This window comes from Sinocyclocheilus rhinocerous, unplaced genomic scaffold (assembly GCF_001515625.1).
Source record: "Sinocyclocheilus rhinocerous isolate Xijiao unplaced genomic scaffold, SAMN03320098_v1.1 scaffold722, whole genome shotgun sequence".
NCBI lineage: Eukaryota > Metazoa > Chordata > Actinopteri > Cypriniformes > Cyprinidae > Sinocyclocheilus > Sinocyclocheilus rhinocerous.
In genome coordinates this window covers 980,587-1,005,414 of record NW_015638934.1, presented here as the reverse complement: position 1 = coordinate 1,005,414, position 24,828 = coordinate 980,587, and the positions used below count along the sequence as shown (strand labels likewise).

The 24,828-nt window shown below is 39.2% G+C and overlaps 2 protein-coding genes across 2 annotated transcripts in view; both read right to left on the bottom strand.

Annotated features, from left to right (window-relative positions):
- LOC107750118 (LIM domain kinase 1-like) overlaps positions 1-7,102 on the bottom strand; it is a 55,992-nt gene extending 48,890 nt beyond the window's left edge. Inside the window, exons 1-2 of the mRNA XM_016565383.1 lie at positions 6,850-7,102; positions 2,088-2,187 (exon numbers count right to left, since the gene is read on the bottom strand). Coding sequence (XP_016420869.1) covers positions 2,088-2,187; positions 6,850-6,907 — 158 coding nt within the window. The 5' untranslated portion in view covers positions 6,908-7,102. The remainder of the gene's footprint in view (positions 1-2,087; positions 2,188-6,849) is intronic.
- A 2,757-nt stretch (positions 7,103-9,859) lies between these two features.
- LOC107750101 (elastin-like) overlaps positions 9,860-24,828 on the bottom strand; it is a 58,899-nt gene continuing 43,930 nt past the window's right edge. Inside the window, exons 32-47 of the mRNA XM_016565368.1 lie at positions 22,561-22,593; positions 21,816-21,851; positions 21,591-21,623; positions 20,686-20,778; positions 20,563-20,595; positions 20,293-20,427; positions 20,166-20,207; positions 15,560-15,589; positions 15,387-15,464; positions 14,818-14,859; positions 13,973-14,029; positions 13,657-13,692; positions 12,819-12,866; positions 11,488-11,520; positions 11,006-11,062; positions 9,860-10,544 (exon numbers count right to left, since the gene is read on the bottom strand). Of these exons, the coding sequence (XP_016420854.1) occupies positions 10,498-10,544; positions 11,006-11,062; positions 11,488-11,520; positions 12,819-12,866; positions 13,657-13,692; positions 13,973-14,029; positions 14,818-14,859; positions 15,387-15,464; positions 15,560-15,589; positions 20,166-20,207; positions 20,293-20,427; positions 20,563-20,595; positions 20,686-20,778; positions 21,591-21,623; positions 21,816-21,851; positions 22,561-22,593 (833 nt within the window). The 3' untranslated portion in view covers positions 9,860-10,497. The remainder of the gene's footprint in view (positions 10,545-11,005; positions 11,063-11,487; positions 11,521-12,818; positions 12,867-13,656; positions 13,693-13,972; positions 14,030-14,817; positions 14,860-15,386; positions 15,465-15,559; positions 15,590-20,165; positions 20,208-20,292; positions 20,428-20,562; positions 20,596-20,685; positions 20,779-21,590; positions 21,624-21,815; positions 21,852-22,560; positions 22,594-24,828) is intronic.

Sequence of the window (24,828 nt, the reverse complement as noted above, 5' to 3'; positions counted from 1 at the left end):
GGGATCATGTGACACACAAATCTTCCAGTTATTGGTAGAAGGAACAGATCCATCTCATGTGCTGTCGGGATTCTCCGAACAGCTGACCAAACAGCGGCCTGATGGATTATTGGGAAAGCAACAATTACACAGCAAAAAAGCCCCAAACAAGAGGTGAACACAGAAAACAAAGACAAAAGCAGCTCTGTTCAACACTGAGAGCCGCTTATCTGTCCTGTAAGTGTTTTACTTCCTCTGCTAGGGCAAGACATGAGTCGATCAGCGTTTGTTTGGCTCTGAGGAAATGCAGGCATTTCAGCTTCAATGTCCACACTGTACCTCAGTAACTGAGGGATTTAAGAAAGGTTTAATAAAATACACAAGCAGAGCAAAGTAACACACAAGTTCTGTTTCAAATCTCTGTGAGCGGACTGCCTACATAGTGACTGAAGAAGATAAAACAATGACAAGAAAACTAGAATACGCTAGCAATGGGTCTCATTCACACCGAGCATGTGTACACACGAATGTTTTCATGGAGAAATCATGATTTACTAAAATATTTTCCTTCTAAAATTCATTCTAAATTTAAGAAAAATATAGGAACAGCTGAATGCACACATACGCAACTCTGGCCGGTCTTAATAATCTATATAATCTATAGGATAATATATGTTTCATCTCAGGATAATAGTTGTATACGGTAAAATGTATATTTCATCTTAAAATGAGTTCATCATATACAGTGAAAGAGTAAGAAAAGCTGTGTTAGACTAAAGCTCAAGCTGCGCGCATCTGTACAGCCGGCTAATGAGAGCTCTGTAAGCTGGGTCTGTATAAAAGGTGTTTTATCGTGTATGAACTGGTTTTGAGGACTGCGCTCTTTGCATTGCTCAAAGATCTGGTGAGAGCGCGTCTGTAGACAGCGAGCGTCATATGGTGTCGCGTGGAGGAGAGGCTGTAAGGAAACCCCATATATGGAGATGGTCTGGGCATCTTTAATGCAAATGACTGACCTTGTGCATGTGGCCACTGATTTAGAATACTCCACATTCACTAACATTAGGACGAGCTTAAGAACTAATTCATGTGCGTATGCAGGTGATGAGAATTAGGTGTAAAGTTTTCGTGAGAATTCCGAATGTGTGTATAAATACGAATAATCTACACAATTATTAGTACTCTAATAAGTACACAAATATTTGGGTAATTAAAATGAACCAATTTTTATTTATTTTCATTCATTTTACTGATAAACAGGGTATCAAATGAAATGTATTTCTTATTGAATGGCATGAATAATCAACATTTCTCTTGACTTGTCCACCATCTTGGATGATTTTTTGAGCATGTACAATGATCTGCTCTGATGGAGTCAGTGAGTCTTTGACGAAGCGTCTCATTAGGGTTATCTGTTGGTCAATCAGACTGCACTGGCTGCACTGCATGGCAATTTCTGTGTATGGCCCACGAGGACAACTCAATAGAAAGAGTTTTTTCTACCATTAATTTTTTTTCATCTCATCATTTGGACTCTAAATTCACAACTTGGATGAAATAAACTACACAATTATTAGTACTCTAATAAGTACACAAATATTTGGGTAATTAAAATGAACCAATTTTTATTTATTTTCATTCATTTTACTGATAAACAGGGTATCAAATGAAATGTATTTCTTATTGAATGGCATGAATAATCAACATTTCTCTTGACTTGTCCACCATCTTGGATGATTTTTTGAGCATGTACAATGATCTGCTCTGATGGAGTCAGTGAGTCTTTGACGAAGCGTCTCATTAGGGTTATCTGTTGGTCAATCAGACTGCACTGGCTGCACTGCATGGCAGTTTCTGTGTATGGCCCACGAGGACAACTCAATAGAAAGAGTTTTTTCTACCATAAATTTTTCTTAAATTTAAATCTCATCATTTGGACTCTAAATTCACAACTTGGATGAAATAAAATGCCTTGTCTTGGTGGTGTAGATCATGTAGCAGTAGCCCTACTGAAAAGCGGTTCAGGAAGCAATGCAAACAGTTTTGGTGATATGCAAACTCCCTGTCACGCTGACGGATCGCTCCTCCAGACGCAGTGCAGCTCTTACCTGAAACACAGCGTGTGCCAGTCCGTGTCCAGGGCCTGTAGGTACTGCTCATCATAGATGTGCTGTCTGCAGCCCGCACACTCCGGCAACCTGCCGCCGGCTGCAACAAACACAACACACTCGCATCAGCACACTGCACAGCTCATCCTAATATACAGCTCCATTTCTTACTGCAAACAGAAGTTGTGCATTAGCCACAGGCAAGACTGATGGTAGTTAGCCAATGCTGATCATTTCAAAATGCTTAAATATTAAATGATGAATTAGTCTAAACAATATATGGTTTTCCCTATTCCCAAAATTTCTCTTTTCCACTTATGGAAGTCAATGGGATCCGTCAACTGTTTGGTTACACACTAGGGTTGGGCCGATAGTCCATCGCCGATGGCTGACAGACTTCACGATGTTGAGCATCATGATTCCCCCCCCCCATATCCCACGTAATCCGGCCGCATCCCAATACCATGTTCGGAAAGTAAATGACGTGTACTACGGAACCCCTAAAGTTAATAAATACGTCCTTTTTAGTTTCACTTTCACTTTCGAGATTCGCAATCGCACATACGGTTTATACTTGGAGCGGCAGTACTTACCACACATTTTACAATATTAGATGTTTGTCAGTGGTGCTCAGGATCTGCAAATCATTCGCCATCGTCCTCAGTCATCTCTCCTTACTCTGTTTATGTGGTAAGTGAAATTTTATGTACTGTAATGTATAAGGCATTATGTAATGTAAATGTATAATGTAACCCCCCTCCCCCGATGTTTCACTGTAGACATCGGCCGATGCCAATTTTGTAGACATCACCCAACCTTATTACACACATTCTTCAAAATATCTTTTGTGTTCAACAGAAGAAAAACAGGTTTGGCGGAATTGGAGGGTGAGTAAAGGATTTTTCATGTTTGGGTGAACGATCCCTTTAACAGCATTTTGTTGTTATCTCTTGTCTATTTAAGTTATGTATTTCCATTTCACTGCCACTGTTAAAAATTCTAGTGAGAAAAATTCTAGCCTGAATAAAGCTTTATCAACAGAACTACACGTGAGCAACAGAGGCACATTGTTAATACACATAACCGGACACTACTGAGCCGGACGTACGTCATGCAGCTCAGTGCAGTCAGTTTCTGATGATCAGCAGCCGAATGTGTGGCAGTGCTGCCACTGTCAATGATATAAAAACACTGGAAACCTCATTTGACTGAACAATCCATAGTTCATAAATTATTAATTCTAATTACATCAACAGGAAAATCAATTTTGTTTCCGTTCTTACAAACACAGATCAACTCAACGTGCTAACAACAACCTCACTGTAAACATGCATGGAGAAACAAACTGAAGCAGATGCTGAGGTCCAGCCCGGGGTCGTCACATGTGGTTGACGCAAGCCTCCTTCGTTGAATCCACTGGCCACGCCGTTCTTAAGCCCGCCGCCTCTGCTCACTCTAGCCCTCCGGCCGTTCCACATGACCCCTTTAAAGGAGACCTATTATAACCCTTTTTACAAGATTTAATATAAGTCTCAGGTGTCCCCAGAAGGTGTTTGTGAAGTTTCAGCTCAATATACTCCACAGATAATTTATTATATCATTTTGAAAATGCCTATTTTGAGTGGAAGTAGAAACAGGCTGTTTTTCAGGCCTGGCTCTTTAAATGCAAATGAGCTGCTCCCCGCCCCCTTTTCCAGAATAGAGCTGCGCCATTACAGCTCCTACCTCAGATACTCTACCAAAAAAACATCTGTTTGGTTTTGATTACCATGTCTATCACACTAAATAAGTGCTCTTTCATGTCTTATTGTGCTTAAACTATGATATGCACACGTTTATGTTAAAAACACACGCAAGTTACAAAAACACTGTCGGTTATGTCTGTGAAGTTAAACAGCATGTTTATATTAGATCTGTGTGGCAGCAGCGTAATATACAGTATAGGGTTGTGACGGTGAGGAAATTTCCCCAACGGTTAATCGGCGTGTAACAACACCGGTAATACCGGTATCACTGTGGCGGTTCCCACTTTTTCTCACTTTTTCTCACTTTCCTTCGCTTTTAAATAGCTTGCAAAAGCGGGGTGCGCATTTTACTTTCACTTTCAAATTAGCGGCAATTCGGTGTAAAGCAATTGTTCGTTGTTAGTTTGTTTGAGTTTTCCCCATTTTCCTCGCTTTTCTTCACAATTAAATAGCTTAAAATCGCTGTGCACATTTTACTTTCACTTTCAAACTAGCGGCAATTCTGCGTTAATTCAAGCAACAACAAAATACAACTTCAAACTCAACTTAGCCTATATATAAATCATAGATCTTTTATTAACAAAATGAATCAAAATACACCATTCTATAGGCTATGCCTAATATAAAATAACAAATAACTTACACAAAGTTTAAATAGCCTAGGTATACAAAACTGAAAATCAGCAAACACTGTGGAACCAATTAAATAAGAAACTAATATTTAAAAAACTTCCAAAATGACCTTAGATAAATGGCAAAAGTCAACAGGCTTTTCAAAATACTGCCAAACAGGCGCTTTTGCATCTCGTTTAGAAACTAAATCATCCGCTATCGTCATGTCTGTCTCTCCTCACTCTTCTTGTCAGTCAGCTCACTCTCCTCACTGGATAAATTAAATCTGATCTGTAATGCGACTGTCGTTCGGCACGCTACATTGAGCAGCCGCGCTCAGTTTTTAATTGTAGTGTCTGCTCTCTAACTGAACTAAATGATTTTTATTACTATAAAAAAATCTAAATGACGGTGGGGGATGGTGCCACGAGTGAAGTAACCGGTGTTGCGGCTTAACACTGGTATCACCGCCAAAACTGTCTATCGCAGCAAGCCTAATACAGTGCTGTCTACACTGTTAATATGAGCCAAACAATAAAATAAAAACAGAAAACCACTGCTCTGCTTGACTGAATAACTTCTGTAGCTTTAATAAGAAGACATTTCTTACTTGAAAGATGCTTTTACGTAAACGCTCTAGTGTGAAGATAAACATGGCGGATTGTGTGCAGCTCACTCATGATTTATGGGGATTAAAAAAAGGAGCGGGTGGATTTTTATCATTATAGGGTGGTTGTGTACACACACTGCCAACACACATTTATGTTCAAACAACATGTAAAAGTGAATTTTGCATAATAGGCGCCCTGTAATAACACTGAACAAATTACAAACATGCTTCATGGGGGATTTTAGGTGAGGAGTGTCAGTCTTCAGCTTATGCATTTCTTTATAATGCTGTTAATACTGAATGATCAGATCTTTTCCACAGGAACAGGATATGATGCGGTGAATAATCAGGAATCAGACGTCGCTGTAGTTCATTCACAATCAACATGATCATGAGCAGCTGAGAAACGCTTCCCTGACAAACTCAGCCAACTTCTAATGGAAAACCTATCACTACAGCAGAGCTTCCAACACCCAGTCAAATAAACACTCAAGGCCTAAATAAATGATAATAACATTTGTCTTGAGCAAACAAACGGTCCTATATTCATCATAAGTGACATTTTGATCATTTGTGCCATGTGTCTCTTAGTGATCTGCTCTCTGCATGTGTGTGATTCATGTATAAACTGGAGGTGTGTATGGACTGTGACGGACTTGTGGCATCTGACAGATCCATGTGTCTGTCACACACACACACACACACACGTTGGTTTTTATGGTTTACGGGGACTCTCCATAGGCATAATGGTTTTTCTACTGTACAAACTGTATTTTATATCACCCTACACCAACCCAACCCTACAAAAAAAGACCATTTAGTATGTTTTTAAGCCTTTTGAATTACGGGGACACAGGCAGTGTCCTCATAAACCACCATCACTTGGTAATGCCTCTGTCATACCCATGTTAATATACAAATTTGTGTCCCCAAAAACCACCCAAACCAGTGCACACACACACACACACACAGAAAAAGTTCCCTGTAAAACCACACACACATTTACTTGAGTACATAACCTCACATGAGGGCAGATGGATACAGGAAGACCAGTGTGCCATTTTCCAGAATAACATCACATTAAATATGCAAAATATAAACTAAATACTAACATGGCACTTTGGACATGTTACACAGTAGTAATAAGTTTTTAACAAGTCTTTTGGAACAGCATGTCATTATGATACTATAATATATATTTTAAGTACTATAGTATCACAGTGTCACTGTACATTCCCAGACTTTCTGGCCCATGCATTTCCAGAACTTTCCTATGACTTTTCCAGTCATTCAAGTCAATAGATTTGTACTAATAGATTTAGCCTAAATGATTACATGCGTCTTCATTAAGCCTCTCAACAGACAGACTGAAGTTTCAGCAAGCTTTTACCTGGAAACACTAGATATTAGGTTTTTCGTGATGTGCTAAAAGCCATGGTACATATTCATAAACATGGTGTTGGTACATGATAATGGTATGCACCAGTGAAAGCCAACCAGCTCAGACCTTCCCTCTTTAAATCAGACAGCTGCTGAAGTGAACACAAGTGAACGGGATAGTTAGCAGCTGAGGAGACACTTGAGACCTAATGAGTGAATGTTTCCCGCAATATTGCAGCAGCAGTGAGCACACATGTGCTTCTTCACAGGTCACGCTATAGCAGCACAACACAGCACTGAGAGCAGACGCTGTTTGTGTCGCAGACAGCACCAGCATCCTCACGAGCCCTGCTGAAGATGCGCATCATCATCATCATCAGCAGCAGCAGCAGCAGTATACACAAGACACACTAACCTTCCTCCTCTCCCATGCGTTCGTCCTTCCAGGAGCAGCAGAGCAGCATCAACCTCATTCAAGCGCCGCGACAGAAGCTCCCCTCGGCGGTCAGACGCGCTGGAGAAACGCGGCGCTGGAACTGCGCTACTACGGCAAAGGCTTGCCTCGCCTCATGAATATTACACGCTTCACGTCGCGTCGCGTCACGCTGCTGTCTGATTAGCTGACGGCTTTGAGTCGGTAAGTAGGCGGGAGCTGCGGAAGGCTAAGCTTTCAGTGTAAGTTACGCGCCTGGGCGCTTCCCGGGCCTTTGCCATAGTGGGACTCCTGCAGACAGAAAGCGAGAAACCGGGCCAAATGAACACCATCCCTGGAAGACACTGGCGCGCATGCGCTTGCGCTGTCTCTCTGGAGCGAGGTCGTGTTTATTTGGATACTTTGTGACGCCGATTAAAAGAAAAGGAAGTAAAGTTTGATAGAGACAATAATGACAATATGCATTTGTTTTATTAATTAATATATGTAGGCCTATATATAAAAATATAAATTTAATTGGAAGTTACGATTATTTTATTTTTGTCTGGGAAAATGTCATATTTAAAAAAAAAAAAAAAAATCTAAATAGACTTGATAGAAAGAATGTAGCACCCGTTTAGAGATGTCATGAATACAAATTTTTAGATATTTTTGTTGTTTTTTTATGTTGTTGGGGAGTCACTAGTTACATGTAACATAATTAGGTAATTTAATTACAACATTAATGTAACTAATCTGTTACAGTTACTGAGATTAAAAAGTGTAATTAAGTTACAGTTACTTATGAAAATGTTAATGATTACAAAAGGGGGTTGCAATGTTTTCACACACATACAGATTTAATTGATTTCTTTCATAAATCGCATTGACTGCTCTAAAATATGAGACACCAATGTTTCAGGAGTTTAGGACACATGCTCATTCAATCACTTTTATTTCCTATTTGGGTTTATGTATATGCTTTATGTATTTATTTATTTTAAATTAACAGTTTTTCCAAGGCACTGTTAGATATCAGTGTTTCTGTCATAGCTGTGAAAAGATTTGATTTCAGAAACAGTATCATAGTCTGATTCTGTGGTGACTGTGCTTTAAAATTAAATGATTATAATCTTAATTTGAGTGATGACGGATAGTGAAAGTCTGACAGTAATCAGTGTTGTGTACTGTAATGTTACCCTGCCTGCTTTACATGCTTCAATATTATTAACAGTTGAAAACATTTGTAAGAATTTCAGAAAAGTAATCAAATGCAATCGGTTACATTGATAAAGTAATTGAAATAGTTACACTACTTATTACATTTTAAATAGGGTAACTTGTAATCTGTAACCTGTTACATTTCCAAAGTAACCTTATTCTCAACACTGGTTGTTTGGTGTGGTGTTTTATAGAAGGTCCAGTCCTTGATTAGAAATGGCTGGGCCTCTTTGGACACTGTTGTAAAATGCTCCGTAAACACACCCCTGTGACCTCATTACTTCAGTATTAGTGTTGCTGTGTGTTTATTTGATGAAATCTGTGTGTGGTAACTGTTTTATTAATGCATTAATCCACATGAAGCTGTGGTTTACAGTGATCTCAGAACAGTTTAAGACATGACCCAGCCTTCACATTCACGGTGTGTTTTTATCATTTTACACAATCATGCACACCAAGAATGCAGTTTTTAATTATTTAAAATATTTTATTTAATTTTTCACTAGAGCAGGTAAAATGCCGGGATTTCCGGGAACTAGTCAGAATATAGGTTGTGGAAAAGTGCAACAGCCCCGCCCCTTTATTTAAATAAGATGTAAATCCCACGGCACTATAGAGAAGAGCTGGTAGGGCTCACAGGCAGGTCAAATACAGCACCAGGTACATTACTGCATGATAAAGTGTCTCTCCAGATGGATCGAAAAACAGTATCAACCAAGTATAGCAAAAACTGACACATTATATGTTTGATAATACATTGGCTAGTGAGGCTCTTGGGGCACACACACACACACACATTGAGGAGATTTACATACATCACCTACACACACACACACATCTTAAAAAAGCACACACAGTTTTGCAAGTTCCACAGTGACTACATTGCAGAAGCTATTTAAAGTTATTTTCATATGATGTGTACAAACTCGATAATAGGTCAACATGTCAAGTTCAAATGGTGCAAAACAAACAACATAAGGCAAAGTAACCTGTTGTTAAATGATCCAACCTACGGTAAGCGTATGATATACATAAACTAATTCTATGTGAATACACAGCGATTAAAGAAGCACCTGTAGTCCCCGGGTCCAGGGAAAAACATAAGCATATCTTTTAATCTTCCAGGTTTAAACATACATAATGTACAAGTCAGAACAATGATTACTATTTTACACAGTTACTTTCAGTTTGTTCCCTTCACCGGACAGATACCAAAACAGATGATTGATGTTAGACGTAAGCTGTCATTCACTTCTGCTTGTTCTCAGCACTATCAGAGCAGAGCTCTTCATACTTCACACAGTGTGCAAGAGTGAATGCTGCGATCGATCGAGCCGCACGCTGTCGCTGTCAGACGTTCTGCCATCCACAAAGCTCTCTTAGCGTAATCTGTGTTTCTATGCCTGCAATACGCATTTATTATTGAGGCCTGTTTTTCAAGCGTCTCAAATCAGGAGATGAGATTCAAACTGAAGACACTCACTGATGCTTCACGAAAGCCTAAATCATCCAGAGGGGGTGAATCTCACAAAACATGTCACGGGTCACATTTCATCGCAAGAAATAAAAAGAAATTATATTGTCATGAAGAAAATGAAAATAACGTTAGAAACAAATTCACTACAAAAGTATTTATACATCATTGGAAGTATTACACTTTTTTGTATTACAGTGATGAGAATAAAATTTTACCATTGAGAATAATTGATCATTACAAAAGAAAAAAGTAAAAGCACCAAAATCATTAGAATTTGTGGAAAATGTGTTTAATTGAAAGAATCTGTGCTCTTAAAACAGGCTTAATTTTCTTTATGCAAAATATAATTTCTTTTTGTGTGTGTGTGTGTGTGTGAGAGAGAGAGTCACCCATAAAGCACTGTAATCTTAAGGCCCATCTGCACAGAAAGCTGCTGAAGGGTAAAAATAACAGGCAAACCCCTGAGCTGAAGCACAGCCAGATGTGAAGCATTTCAACCCGGAGTTTAATCAGCAGAATGACAGAATGACAGGACGCTTTCACTCACGAGTCGGCGAGGACGCTGGAAGATGTGAAAGAGTCTAGAGCGCCAGATCGTGACCGCGACGGAGCAAAAGAGCTTCGGATGGACTCAGAAACGCACACAAATAAGAGGTCGGTGGTTAAAACGTTTACAGCTACACAACAGCATTGCCAGCTAATCAACCCGGTTATATGCAACCCTACACTAGGAAACAGTAAGGTGATGGAATGTGCCATTAGAATTGGAATTATTTTCACAAAACACTAGACGGTTCGGGGATCTGAATTTGGATTTGTTACAAATACTTACGATCAGTACAAAACATAACACTTGTGCATGCTGGGATTGTTTGTTTGAGTATCAAAAGTACACTCTGGAGCATGCAGTAGCACCATGTTTCTTGAGGTCACTTCACATCTCAAGAGATCCTTTACTTTCTCCTCCTCCCGCAGTATTTTCCTTGGCAGCCGGCTCCACCTGCAGAACAACACCTCATCATACATGAAATACTATAGCATCTCTTCATTTGTGTGAATGAAGATAAATGAAAGTCAGCTGGGTTTGAAATGGCATGAGGGTGATGACAGTTTTCATTTTTGGGTGAGCTATCCCTTGAAACGTGAAATGACAAGTTTGACAAGTTCAACAAGAAAAAAGAAAAAAACATTCTATCCATCAGAAATTCGCCTGATTCATGTCAGAATGGAGTCTGCACTCAATGCGGAGAGATCCTCCAGAGCATCTCGACTGCTTTATGACGTCTACCAGTCCGGCTCTGTTTTATAAATGCACATATGCTCATGTAAATCCAAACTTCAGAAGAAGTAGGCCAGTGTTTGGTGTGATTTAGGATCAGGACGTTTAGTTGAGGACATCAGAAATGAGAGCAGTGATTATGAGAAATCAGTGATTATGTGGCGGCAGGATTAATCTCGTACCTCGATAACCTGCTCCCAGGAATCCCGTCAGTCCACCTCCATATTTGGCTGCTTTTGCTGAGGAAAGAAGTACACATGAAATACACATTAAACAAGAACATACAGTAAATATAAATGTAATGCTGGATGTGTTAATACTGGTAATCTTATAAATTCACATGTACCATCAAAAAAGTTAGCAGTAACTGTACAGTTTCAGAACTGATTTACAGGTATTTCTGCTGTAGATGCCCCATATTTGTAATGAATGCGCAAAGCTATTGTATGAGCTCAGAGTGTTTGGAATACAGTGTCTGAGCTGTATGGACCACCTTTATGATATTCATTTTACTTTCAATTAGCAGCTTGGAGATTCTTCATTAGTCTAATTCATCCCTTTATTGAATATATATATATATACTTCAGAGTTAAAGAGACTGAATGAGCTCAACAGCTAGAGCTGAATCTTCCAGTGATGTTGTAAGGGTTTTAAGAGCGTTTACCTTGTTGTGGTGACAGTCCTGCTCCATATCCCCCTAAAACACAAGAAATCATTGCATTATTATGAGCTGTTCAAACCACATGAGTGACTGAGTGAAACGTGGCGTTGTGTCTAATTAAGTAAAGCGAAGAATAACTGTGTGAAATAGATGCCAATAGGAACTTTGAGTAAGCCAACAGACAGCGTCAGGATTACTGTTTATTCCAGCAGGAGATTTATGACCAGCTGTGACCAAGAGCATCTGGACGGAGATAATAATAAACCCACCGAGCAGCTCTACGTTGTGATTATATAATAACTAACACATAATAGCGTGTGGTATGACAGCAGCTTGAGCGTGAGTATTAGCAAGCACCGAGACTCACATTATAGTCAGAATGCAAATACACTTTGCATGATATTTGCACTTCAAGCCGACGCTCTTCATAGCAAGCGGATTTCAGCAGTCAACGTGTCTTTCCATAGTGATCAGTGACGCTTTTCAGCGTATTGTCTGTCAGGATATGTTGTTTAGAGGGATCTTATGAGTTTTTTTCCCCTTCTGTTTGTGCATGAAAAAGATCTGCACGTTTACAAAGCACAGTCACTCCAAAGTCGTTCTCTACGTATATTAGTAAGCACTGTTTCTGAACTCCCTCAAACATCTCGACTGTAGTCCTGAGTTTTCTCATCACAGTATCCCACCTTTAAATAAATCCCACCCAAGGCATATGCTAAAAAACTAAAGCGGGCAAGGCCTGGTTGAATTACGTTAGTAGTGTGTTGTCGCCATTTCACAGATCTAATATACTGATACACATGAAGCTGTTTATGTTCACAGACATAACCGACTGTGTTTATGTGTTTTCACATAACCTTGCATGTTTTTGACAGCTGATGCAAAAGAGACGGCTTTCTGTGTGCTCAAACAAACTGCATATCAGAAGTTTAAACTGACAACGCATGCAAGGAATAAACGATGATGACAAAGAACTGCAATATGCATATATGATAATAAAAAAACAGATGTTTTGATTATTGCCACTGAGCCACAAGCTCCGCCCTCTTCTGGAAAGGGGGTCGGGGAGCAGCAGCTCATTTGCATTTAAAGAGAAACACACAAAAACAGCATATTTGTGCTTCCACCCAAAAAATGGCCATTTACAACATTGAATAATAATTGTTCTGTGGTGTATTTTGAGCTGAAGCTTCACAGACACTTTCTGGGAACACTTGAGACATCTTATCAAACGTAGAATGCCCCTCAGAATGGGAAATTAACTACAGAGGGGCTGAATTCTATAAGGAGATACAATATGAATTTAGCCTTGGATTATTTCTATAAAATGATACCTGGATATGCTTGTGGATATCCTCCATATCCTCCTGGAGCTACACCACCTGTAGGAAGAAAAGACAAAAAGATTTAGATCTCTAACTCAGTTCATCTAAAACAGCATTTGTCAATAAACAGGATTAGTATTCATTATAACTTGTAATCTAATTATAAAGGCTTTAGTATCTTGGCAAATTAAAGCACAGATTGAGATCACTCCGATCTCTTCTGAAATGCCAATGGACACAAATTTAAGAGTAATTTAGTCTTTTTCTCAGTAGAAACATCTTTTTTTGTGACTGTGTTGTGAATACAGCAAGTATTCTGGCAGATGGTTTTGGCTGGGTTTACTGTGTATCTGCATAAGCAGAGAAGCCAATTGAGGAAGATGTTCTGAAAGGACAGTGCTTGAGAGAACACAGTGACATCAAATCATTGCTCACAGGACCAATACAAACCCATGATCTCAGGCTCACTGCATTGTGTGTGTGAGAGTGATTACACAAGTGTGTTACTGCTATGAGTGTGAATGTACATGTGTCGTGGGCAGGACAGAGGGGCTAGGCTGTCTGCTCGACTGGGGGATTCTGGTTTCGAGAGAGTACCAGCATGTCAAAAGACCGAATGATCCAAAACAATCATTCCTGTTACTGTTAACAGAGTCACACATAATTGGCAGAGCTCAGCACCAGTAAAGGCCCACTTTGAGCACCACTTCTATAACACCTCTCCTCATTTTACATTAAAATTTGTCTATTGCACAAACATATAGACATATATTCAAGAACATGTGTAGATGCCAATTAAGATCTGCGTGAAGCAATCATTCTTTGTAGAGTTAATGCTGGGCCTCACCTGGCTGTGCGTATCCTGTACCCAAAGAGCCGTAGCCTGTTGATAGAGTTAGATGTTAAACACTCAGCACAATCACAGCTCACACAATTTAGAGGAAGAAAACAAAAACCCACAATGAATATTTTGTACTTGTTAAATGCATTTCCCTATATCCTCTGCAATTCCAGTTAATTGAAGCTTCAGTGTTAATCTATGGCCATGGGGAGTGCATTTGTTCTTGGGGAAAATCTTTGAAAATGAATTTGGCAATGCTTTTGAAGCACAGTGTGGCGTCGTGTTGCAGAACATGAATATTTTGTATGCTTTCTTTTGCTACCTGGTTTAGGTGGTTTAGCACCAGCTCCAACACCAACACCTGCTGGATACCCTCCACCTGCAACAAGATGATCTGTGTCTTTAACAATAGCCCAGTAACACAAGGAACACTATTTCAATAGTATGTTCAGTATTTTGACAGAAAATGGTGTGTGTCATGTTACAGAGTCAGGGCTGTCCTTGTAGAGGACATCACAACTCATGATCATGATCAACACTCTGCATTACAGGATCTGCACTCCCTGCTATCCTTTGGAGTATCTTAAAGGGAAGTTTAAATTACACTGGCTATCCTTTGGGACTGGGGTACTTCAGGGTTCGATGCTTGGCCCCCTCCTCTTCCCGATATACACAACATGGAGAAAAACTTTGCAGGACTGATGTTGGCCACCCCTGTAGTGCAGTAAAATCACAACCTTCCTATCTGAGCAAATGATGCCTAATATAGTGGCATATTTGGTTTTCAATCTTACACCTCTGTTTAAGACGGCACATCCTAGGCACTGATATTTCGATCAGGTTCTGAAGCACCCTCCTATCTTCACTAACAAACTGCAAATCCTCCCTACAGAAGTCTACATATAGACAGCCCAGCGCCTTCATAACTTCTAGAAAAATGTAAAAACCTGGACCCTTCCAAAAGCATTTGACTCACAACTGTTAATGCACTTGGCATACATTTTTATTCAAAGTGATATATATTGCATTGAAAACATGCATTTTTTTCAGTTTATGTATTCCCTGGGAAGCTGTGACCTTAGTATTGTACTTTTAGTACTTCTCAAGCTACAGGAACACTGCTAAAGGATCAAGTATCAAGTCATTTAGTATTGCATTACATCTCACCTGCTCCAGGTACGAGTCCTGCCCCTCCAACTCCCCCTACACCAATAATTAATGTGATCTTATATATATATATATATATATATATACACATACACACAGTATATGGTAATCAGCATTTTCTGATTAAATGCATGCACGTTTACATGCACATTCTGTTACAATGGATCTTGTGAATTCTGAAGGTCTTTACATTAACTAAAATTTCACGCAACTGGGATATAATTTTATATCTGCTTATAGCAGTCAATTTAAGATTTTGACCAATTAATTCCAATATCTGAATATCTTAGTCTATGTGAACTTCGTTATTGATGCCTGAGTAATCTGTAGCAAAGGTAGTTATATGGATATATTTCAGATGTGGCCAAAGTTGGTCCTGGAGAGCCACAGTCCTGCAGAGTTTTGCTCCAACCTGGATAAAAACTCACCTGCCTGCAGCTTTCTAATAACTATTAGACCTTGATTAGCTTGTTTAGGTGTGTTTGATTAAGGTTGGAGTGAAACTCTGCAGGACTGTGGCTCTCCAGGGCCGATGTTGGCCACCCCTGGTACAGTATATATGATCTTACCAGGGGCTTTCAGAGGTTTGGCTCCAGGTAACACACCAGTTCCAATTCCAGCTGCTCCAGTGCCACCAGGAAATGGGCCTAAAACAACAGGACGAAGAAACATTCAGCATGATTTTGACTTTGGTAAGTTTTTAATGTGTTTTTGTCTTTAATGATGGACTGATCATATTTACCATATCCATATGGGTAAACCCCACCAGGACCTGTAAACACAAAACTGTACTTTACACTATAGTCAAATATATAGGTGCCTATCAAAATGTTTATTTGTTTGTTTATCGTTTCTGTGTAAACTGTATAGAGCAGTGCTTAGCTTTGGGTGCATGTGCATATTTGTTACACTTTTCATATGACAGAACTTACACTTCCTGAGCTTTACCCAGTGGGAGATTGTATACAATTCTGTTTCGTCATAGGACTATATTTATCTGTTACAACTATGTTTGCTGAGTGTATACATCAGGACTTTTTTACCCTTACACTGAAAGTATTGTGGAGGATGATACTTAATATCAGAGGCATCATGGTACTCTAGACTGCATTATGACATATTCATATATTTACACAGTACAAAATATAGCATAGTTTTACCATAGTGACTTTTATGGTGATTATTATTATTATTTTTAAATATTCCCTTGAAATCACTTAGATGATATGAGGACAGAGAACTTTGTCACAAGGGATTTTACCCTGCCCCCAAGTGGTACAACTAAGTAATGCACATTTAAAATATTACCATGGATTATTTTCTGAACATTTTGCCCTTTCCCTGTAGAGACTGTAAACAACTATAGAGCTTTGGACTGTGAATTTGGTCTTTGATTCTTTTTTTTTTTTTTTTTTTTAAATGGGGTGATTCCAAAGTAAATGGGGCAAATGTCAAGTTAGTCAGGAAGTAGCTGGGTTTTGACAGGAAATGACAACACCATGGTAAAGGAAGCCTATTCAACTTCTCTCACAGCTCAGGATGAATGATATATCTGAACGCCAGGACATATAATTCTAGGTAAGTCACACCTCCAGTGTCTAATGTTGTATATTGAGGACTTACCAACTTCAGGTTTACACAGTAAAATCCCGAGTGTTAAATGAACACTGCTCAGAGCATATATGGTCCCACTCTAAAAGAGTGTGAAAGTTAATGAGATAATTATGTCATTAATTAAGTGCTGATTGATCATTAGTGATGAACAGCTGCTGACTCTGCGGACCCGAATACGGGTCCAAATCGGGAACTCTGACACCGTTGCGTCACCACGGTGGGCCAGAGAGAGGGGGGTCTCCATCCGGTCGGTCAGTCTCTGGATGTTGTAGTTCGTGAACGCGAGAATTGAGGCTTTTCTCCGCACGGAAGAGTTGTAGCGAACTCGACTCGGATCATATTAGTCTATGATTATCAAATTACAAGTTATATATGATGAAGAACGGTCAGCCTTGCCGTGGAGAGGACTGGGCGCGCGTCTGGGGAGACTTTAGGAACGGAATCCAGCGCGTCAGGGGATAATGGCTCTCTATCTCATTCCAGCGCGAATTGAGCCCTTCTGATGTTATAAAGATCTGCGGTCAGTTCTGGGCTGCAATTGGTCAGATTATATGTCACTCAGATCGGCCATTACAGACTCTGGGAACTCTGACACCGTTGCGTCACCACGGTGGGCCAGAGAGAGGGGGGTCTCCATCCGGTCGGTCAGCCAGTGGTCTCTGGATGTTGTAGTTCGTGAACGCGAGAATTGAGGCTTTTCTCCGCACGGAAGAGTTGTAGCGAACTCGACTCGGATCATATAGAATTAACAGAGATTTAGATGTTAATGTTTATTGAAAATAATAAAATTTGAAGTCACCGTTGTGGAGATAAATGTTTGCTTTAGTTGGGCTCTTGACCCTTGACTTTTTAACATTAGTTTTTTTCTGGTTGCTGTAATTGTGTTTATGACAAGAGCTACCACGAGAAAATATGTTCAGATTATATTGGCCATTTTTTTGATTATGACATTGTTGTCATGTAGTAGCTAAGTTCAGTGATGTCACCAGTGGTAATGTGTAATATAGTTTGTTACTGATAACAACTGTATTTTAATGAAATAATAGGTAGAGCTTTAAAAGCACTTTGCACACCAGTTTAGAACGTCTGTACTGTTTAGACACACAGACATCAAGAATCTGCTGAGATTCACATGCTGATTCTTCATGTCTATGAGTGCCAGCATTGAAACCTCTTTATGAACCATATTTATAAAAGTAGTTTAAGAAGGTTTTTCTCACATTGTTATCTCGTATAACTGCCAAAATATAGAAAGCATAAAAGCACTACAGCTTTAGATAAATTTCCATCAGGGACTCAGACACATGACATGATTTTACCATAAGGTCCTTGCCATCACGTATGTGCTTAACACACACAATTGTGCCAGCCAAAGAGAATCTTAAATTTAACTTTAACACTGCTTCAGTGTTAATTTAACACTCTGGATTTTACTGTGTATCAGCGTACATCTACAGTCAGATGAATGCACAAACACAGCCCAACAATGAATACAACCCCTAGTGTGTCCAGCAGTGACCCCATCTGGGTCATTCTCAGGAAACGGTATCTTTTGAGCCCCATGATGACTGAGTGATATAATAACAATCGCAGATTATAAGGTTTTGATAGATCTAATCTCATTAATCTCATACAGTAATATTATCCGTAAGAGTTGCCATTTTATCGTCTGAACCTCAAAGTCAGTCTCCCCTCGAAAGGAACCTCAAAACCAATCTAAATATACTGTATGTCTCCCTGTCTTTCAACTAAAAATAACAAAAACAACAAAACCTAGACAAGCTAGACAAGATATTTGAGCATCATTGGCACATGTCTGATATAAAACCATCTGAGATCATTGCTACTGAAATCTTGCTACCTTCTAAGATACTTAATTTTAGCCAGATTGACTCCACTATCTCCACTAGTTATGGCTAGCTATCTCTCACCTGCCTCAGCAATAGTCCTGGAGATGACCGGCATTACCATCCAGACAGCGTAGAGCTACATCTAGATGGGTTGGTAAAGCCTATGTCGAGGCTGGTTAGGCTAGTGCATCCCTGCACACCATGGCGGAATTGCTCAGGGAAATAGATGGAGGAGTGGGCTGAACCCTTGAGGCAGTTCAAGAGCTACATTGGCCCGCAGACCTTGCCCTCCATGCCACCAAGTTGATGACCAGATGTACTAGTCGTTCAATGGCAAGCCCATTGGGGCGCTCATTCTCCCACAGGGTTTTGCTAAACCTGCCACATCTAGTGCATTGGGAGGCAGCAGATTGTAGTTAACTTTTTGACCATTCTCTGCAAAACACCATTGCTGTATGTGATTGTTAGAGGGGTTTCAATACACAGTTTTGCAGTTTTGTAAATGTTTGGGAGGCACCGTTTTTAGCACAAGAAGTGCTATCTCTTTTGAGCAATGAGTCCAGCTTCTGTAGCCACTATTCTGTATGCTTTTCCCTGATAGTACTGCTCCTGGGAGTTCTAGCAAGTGTAAGGCAGAATGGAGTAGGCCTATTGCTCATAGCCCTGTGCTGGCCGGCCCGAGAGTGGTTCTCGGGCCTAATATTCCTCCTGGTAGGCCCTCCATGGGAGATTGCTGTCTCAACTGCAGGGCTTAGTTCAATACCCCTGGCCTGAGCCGTTAAAGTTATGAGTTTGGTCTTTGAGGGGAGCCCAATATTAAATTCTGGTCAATTCTAGTCATTTTTTTTTAATTGTTAAGGCTCCCTCTACTAGGAAAGTATATGCTCTGAAGTGGCAGCCTTTCACATCATAGTGTAAGCAGCATCATTTGGATCCAGTCCACTGCCTGGAATTTTTCCAAGAGAATCTTTCCGCATGTGCAGATCGACAGTACTTCATTGGGGAGATACTCCCTAATTTCCCATGGTTTACATGGGATCAGATGGCTGAGGCCTTTCTGCCCAGCGAGAGCTCCTTCTTGGACCTATCCTAGAAAGGTTTATCGGACCCTCTTTTGAGCCTCAAGAGTCAGTGTCTGAGGATTGTCCTAGGGCAGGTGTACTGAATCCTGTTCCTGGAGATCTGCCTACCTGCAGAGTTCAGTTCCAACCCTGCTCCAACACACTTGTCTGTAATTATCAAGTCCATTTTGCAGAATGCAATAATTGGTATATAGTTCCCCATGGTGTCAACTCATGACGCATCGTTGAATTCTTATTTCCTGAGTAGGGAATGAGATGCTGCGTCTCATTGCCATACTTCAGGCAGGCCCGTGCATCTTCCTTCAGATAATCTGAGGACGTGATATTTGAGATGGCCTTTTATGATGTAGGTGATGCAGTGCACTATGTCAGCTGACCTCTTCGTCGGCCAATGGTGTGATTGCACGCATTCTTCAGACACTGTCATGCCGAGGGCATTCCCCATAGTGTTATCGCATGATACAGCATTTTGTTCCCTACTCAGGGAACCAGGGTTACATATGTAACATTTTGTATAAGGCACAAATTAAGGGGATGCTATTGAGTAAATGTTTATTCTTTATTTCAATAAAGGTTTGGTCTATGAAATAATGGATATGCTTCATTTTGAAATAACTGTAATTCTGACCCCAATTCAATAACCATTATTTGTCTGTACTGTAACTGTTTGCAGAAAATTGTTGCAAAAATCTGTACATTATTTGAATGAGCTACTACTTTCTTTCTTTGGCAACAAACTGAAATGTAATTAAGAGTGCATAGAGATTGCTCATTTATCAAACAGAATCGGTTTTGTATTTACCCGGTACAGCAGTCCCTGCAGGAGCCAGCGTTGGAAGCTTTGCTGTGGAACAAACACATTAGTTCAAATCAAGCATGACATACTATGTGCTTCATGGCATTTGGTGGACTAAGCCTATTTGTTGTACCTGGTTTTCCACTTGGTGCAAAGGGCAGACCAGTACCTCCAGGAACACCGATGCCTGTGCCACCCGGTACAACCACCACGTCACCACCAGGTGTTGCTCCAGGAGCTGCTATTCCAGTTCCAGTGATCCCAGTGCCTAGCAGACAATGGGAAGAAGTGCATCAGGTGGAATCCATTATGCTGCATTACCTTATTAAAAGGCAGGTAAACACAGGTTTAAATGAAGCAGCTTGTTATGAAATATATGAAGCTAATATATGAACTACTGTACCAGTTTTAGGAGGTTTGACTCCACCAGGATATCCTGAAAACATTAAAATGAGTCTTATTGATTGCTGGTGATTATTATCTCACATTGATAGTGACCTGATCATGGGTCAGTTGAATCAAGTACCTCCAACCCCGGCTCCTGGTGTCAGTCCCGTCCCAGTTCCAGGCAGTGGCGCTCCTGCTGCACCAGGTACTGTACCTGCACCTCCTGCAACTCCTGCAGGCAACCCATGTCACCATTCATATCGTTACCACATAGTTTGCACTAACATCTCCTTTACTACAGTTTATTATGATTCTTTTGAAAAAATGTACAGGCAGCTGCTATGGCTAGTAATTTTGGTAACACTTTAGATTAGGGGACACATATTCACTATTAAATATTAAGAGTTTTCCCTCAATAAACTTTTAATTTGCTGCTTATTGGGAGTAAGTAATGTAGTTGTTGTAATAGTTATGTTTAGGTATGGGGTAGGGTTAAGGGATCTAGAATATGGACATGCATTAATATGTGCTTTATAGCTACTAATAAACAGTCAATATACAAGTAATAGGCATGCTAATAAGCAACTAGTTAGATAATTATGTTCCCTAATCTAAAGTGTTATCGTAATTTTATTGTAATCAAAAGAACGGTCAGTATTTTCTATTAAATGTTCATAATTTTGCTGGTCAACAAACAAATGTTTTATTTTTTTCTATAATCAAATTTATGTATTGAAGTTCATAAAAATACTGTAATAAAGATATTGGCATTATGTAATTGGGGTATATTTTCACGAATGGTTACTTGCATATCTACATACTTCTTTAATATGAAATAAATAAGTAAAAAAAAAATGTTATTTACTCCAAATAGACAGTGTCCTAAACTACTCATATTTATATCAGGAGTAGGCTGTACACCTCGAGTGAATATGATTTCAGACGTTTTTCAAAAGTGCAATTCATTTGTTTTGGTGTAAACATTTAATAAGTATAAAAAACCTAAATATAAAATCTTAAAATACCTACAAAATGTTCTCTCACCATATTTCGGAGGTTTAACTCCTGCTGGATACCCTGCAATACCATAAATTCATTTTAGAGAATTAATCTTTTAATTCACAATTTATGACTCATATTGCTTAATTGTTATGAGAATTTAGTCAAATTTAAATCTTTTAAATTTAAGACTTTTAGGATTTAAGCACAAGTGAACTGTAATTTTAATGTCTTGAATAAATGGCGCAACTGTATATATAATAAAAATACCTCCAGGTACACCTCCGGGTACTCCACCGGGAACACCTGCCCATGGATGAGATTTGTCATTAAAATCACGATGAAACAGAAATAGTGACAGATCTGTATTTCCGTAATGCACATCCAAGTGTAGTGGACTATAATAAAACAGAGCGTGGTTTGGTTCTATGCCTTGGTTGTTGATTGGATGTTGATCAGGAGTTTAAGAGAAATCCTGCATACGTCGCTAGAGAAAATCCTGGTCCTAGGAACCTACTGCTCTAAACATTTTGCATGTCTTTTTTTTATCTGACACATTCAGTTCAGTTCATGGAACTCTCTCCTAATGAGATGATGATCAGAATCAGTTTTTCATTAACGAAGACATAAAAAATTTTCAGATTGGTGGGTCTGAATTGGAGTTATGACATTTTGATTAAAAATTTAATCAATTTTGTTTTCAATTTGAGAATTTCAATCATTCATAATAAGTCTATAACTTGCATTTATAAAAACAAATTTTCATTTCATGCCAACATTTATTTCAGTTTAGAGCAGGGGTAGGCAAGAGTTTAGTGCCAACCAAACACACCTTAACTAGTTAATCAGGGTGTTCAGGATTATTGGAAAATAACTGGCAGGTTTGTTGGAGCAGGGCTGGAACTGAAGTCGACAGGAAATTAGCTCTCCAGGAGCAGGATTGGAGACCCCTGGTTTAGAGAGTTTCTGTAGTATATTGAAACTCCTATTTGCTATAAAAATGAAAAATAATTACCATATTTAGGTGGTTTTGCCCCAGTCCCATATCCTGTGAAAATATGAAATCTGCTTTTACTTTGGGTAAAAAAGCATCTATACAAATACACATCTGAGAAAATCTATCCATCATTCTGTGACTGGCGAAAAATCATCCACTTCTGGGACCAGTTCCTCGCTACTGTCTGAATATCATGGGAATTGAACTCTGCTGGTTTGAGTTCTATTGTTCCTCATATTTTTATCTTTTCAGAATACCTTAGAGTGAAAGGGTTTCTTAGTCGCATCAGTTAACTACTGGTGTACCTCAGGGTCTGGTTCTTGGCCCCCTCCACTTCTTGATATACACAACTACACTGGCACCTATCATCCAGGTAGATTTTTTTCCTCATAACATAAAGACATGCAGACATGCAGTCTTATGATCACAAAGTGACTGCATCTTTACTTGCCTCAGCCTGGATTCAACTACACCATCTTCAACTAGTGCTCCAACTACACCAACTCCAGCTGAAGACTGAGCTTCTGGTCTTCCTGGCAAGTCCAGTGCAACACCATCATTATTCATCTAGGCTCATCAACAATATGAGGTAGCTTTACTACAAAAGGAAGATCAGACCCTTCCTATCTGAAGATCCTACCCTTTCTATGCAGCGGTGCATTTGAAGTTCAGTGAACCAAAGAGAGAGACTGCATGTTACACCTCGTCTCACTACATGGGATACCATTCTCTGTCTGCATCAAGTCAAGGCTCGGCTGCATAGCTACTAACTTGTATATTTCTGAGCAAGTTTAGAACACAGCAAGAATTACAGCACATCATGTTGTCTCATCAGGGTTAATGTTGTTGTGTACTGGCTGTATATTTGGAAATGTAATACTTTACCTCCATATCCAGTTCCTATTCCAACTCCACCTGGGACTCCACCAGCTCCACCCAAACCTGATGACAACAATGACACAAGGAAGGACATATTATCATAACTTGTATATTCTGGAGCGATGGAATATCATTAAACGTTGCAGGGCATTAAAGTGCCACATGTTTTGGTAAAAGTAGACAAGAGTGAAAATGAAAACATGTTCAGCAAAATTATCTGATTTCATATTTTAAACAGTCACAGACTCTTCAAAAGAGGTCCATTCTCTAACTGGCAAACTAAAAAATATGCATTGGAAAATGTTAGTAAACTAAAATTTTATAAATGAAAATTTATTGATAAACCATTTCCAAATCTCAAGTCTATAATTGCTCCTTAGAACTTGCATGTCTACCCATTTTTACTAGTCAGCCGACAAAGGTAGTCAACAAACCATCTTACACGTCTGCAGTGGAACTATAGTTTGCTTATACTGCTTCGGTTTCACCTTATTTCCACTTTATGTAATTCCTAATGTCTAATTTGCTGATTACAAATCACAAACATTCCACAGAACTAAACAAATAATGCTGATTTGCACACCTGTATAGTTTAGGAGGTTCATTTGTTACACCTGAACCTAACAATCAGGGGCTGTTTTTTTTATTTTTTTATACCTTATTTAGGGGTCCGGCCCCAGTTCTATTCCCATAGACTACAAAACAAAAAGTGGTGCCAGTTCTTTCACAGCAGCAAGCTTATTTTGAGTAAAGCAACATATTAATAAGACAAACATGCTTGGTCAATTTTTCAGTCCATTGAACACGAGCTACATTTTTAAACATTTTCAAACATTCAAGAACAATCTGTTTCAAGGAACATGTTTACAGTACACAAATTGATTTATGTCTTTAAAGCCAGCCAAAAGTAATTTAACAGGCTTTTTGATTTGGGGTTGCAACAGACTCTTCAAATATTAAATAGAAAAATGTTTGTACATGGCTAGGCAAAATCAAAAACAGTGTAAACCAGGAAAGATTACTGAAGAAAAAAAAAAGAAAGAAATCCAAGCAGTTTCTAAATGAAAACACTGATTACCTAAATTCAAACTCAATGTCTTTTGTTTTTTGCTTTAATAAGCATATTTACTCACAATATAAAGAGCTGTTATAGTCATTATAGCTCTGCTCATTGAAAGGCATTTTTGCTTACCTATTCCAGGCACAACACCAGTCCCACCTGGTAAACCACCACCAGCACCCAAACCTGGACAATTTTTTTTGTCTTTTTATCCTCATTCCAAATGATCAGGAAAAGAGGAAATCAACAATAAAACAGGAGCTAAATTATTACTATATTACTATACTGTATAGTAGTAAAACGCATGTGAACAGTAGCCTACTTTTTGATCAGTTCATCAGTAATAT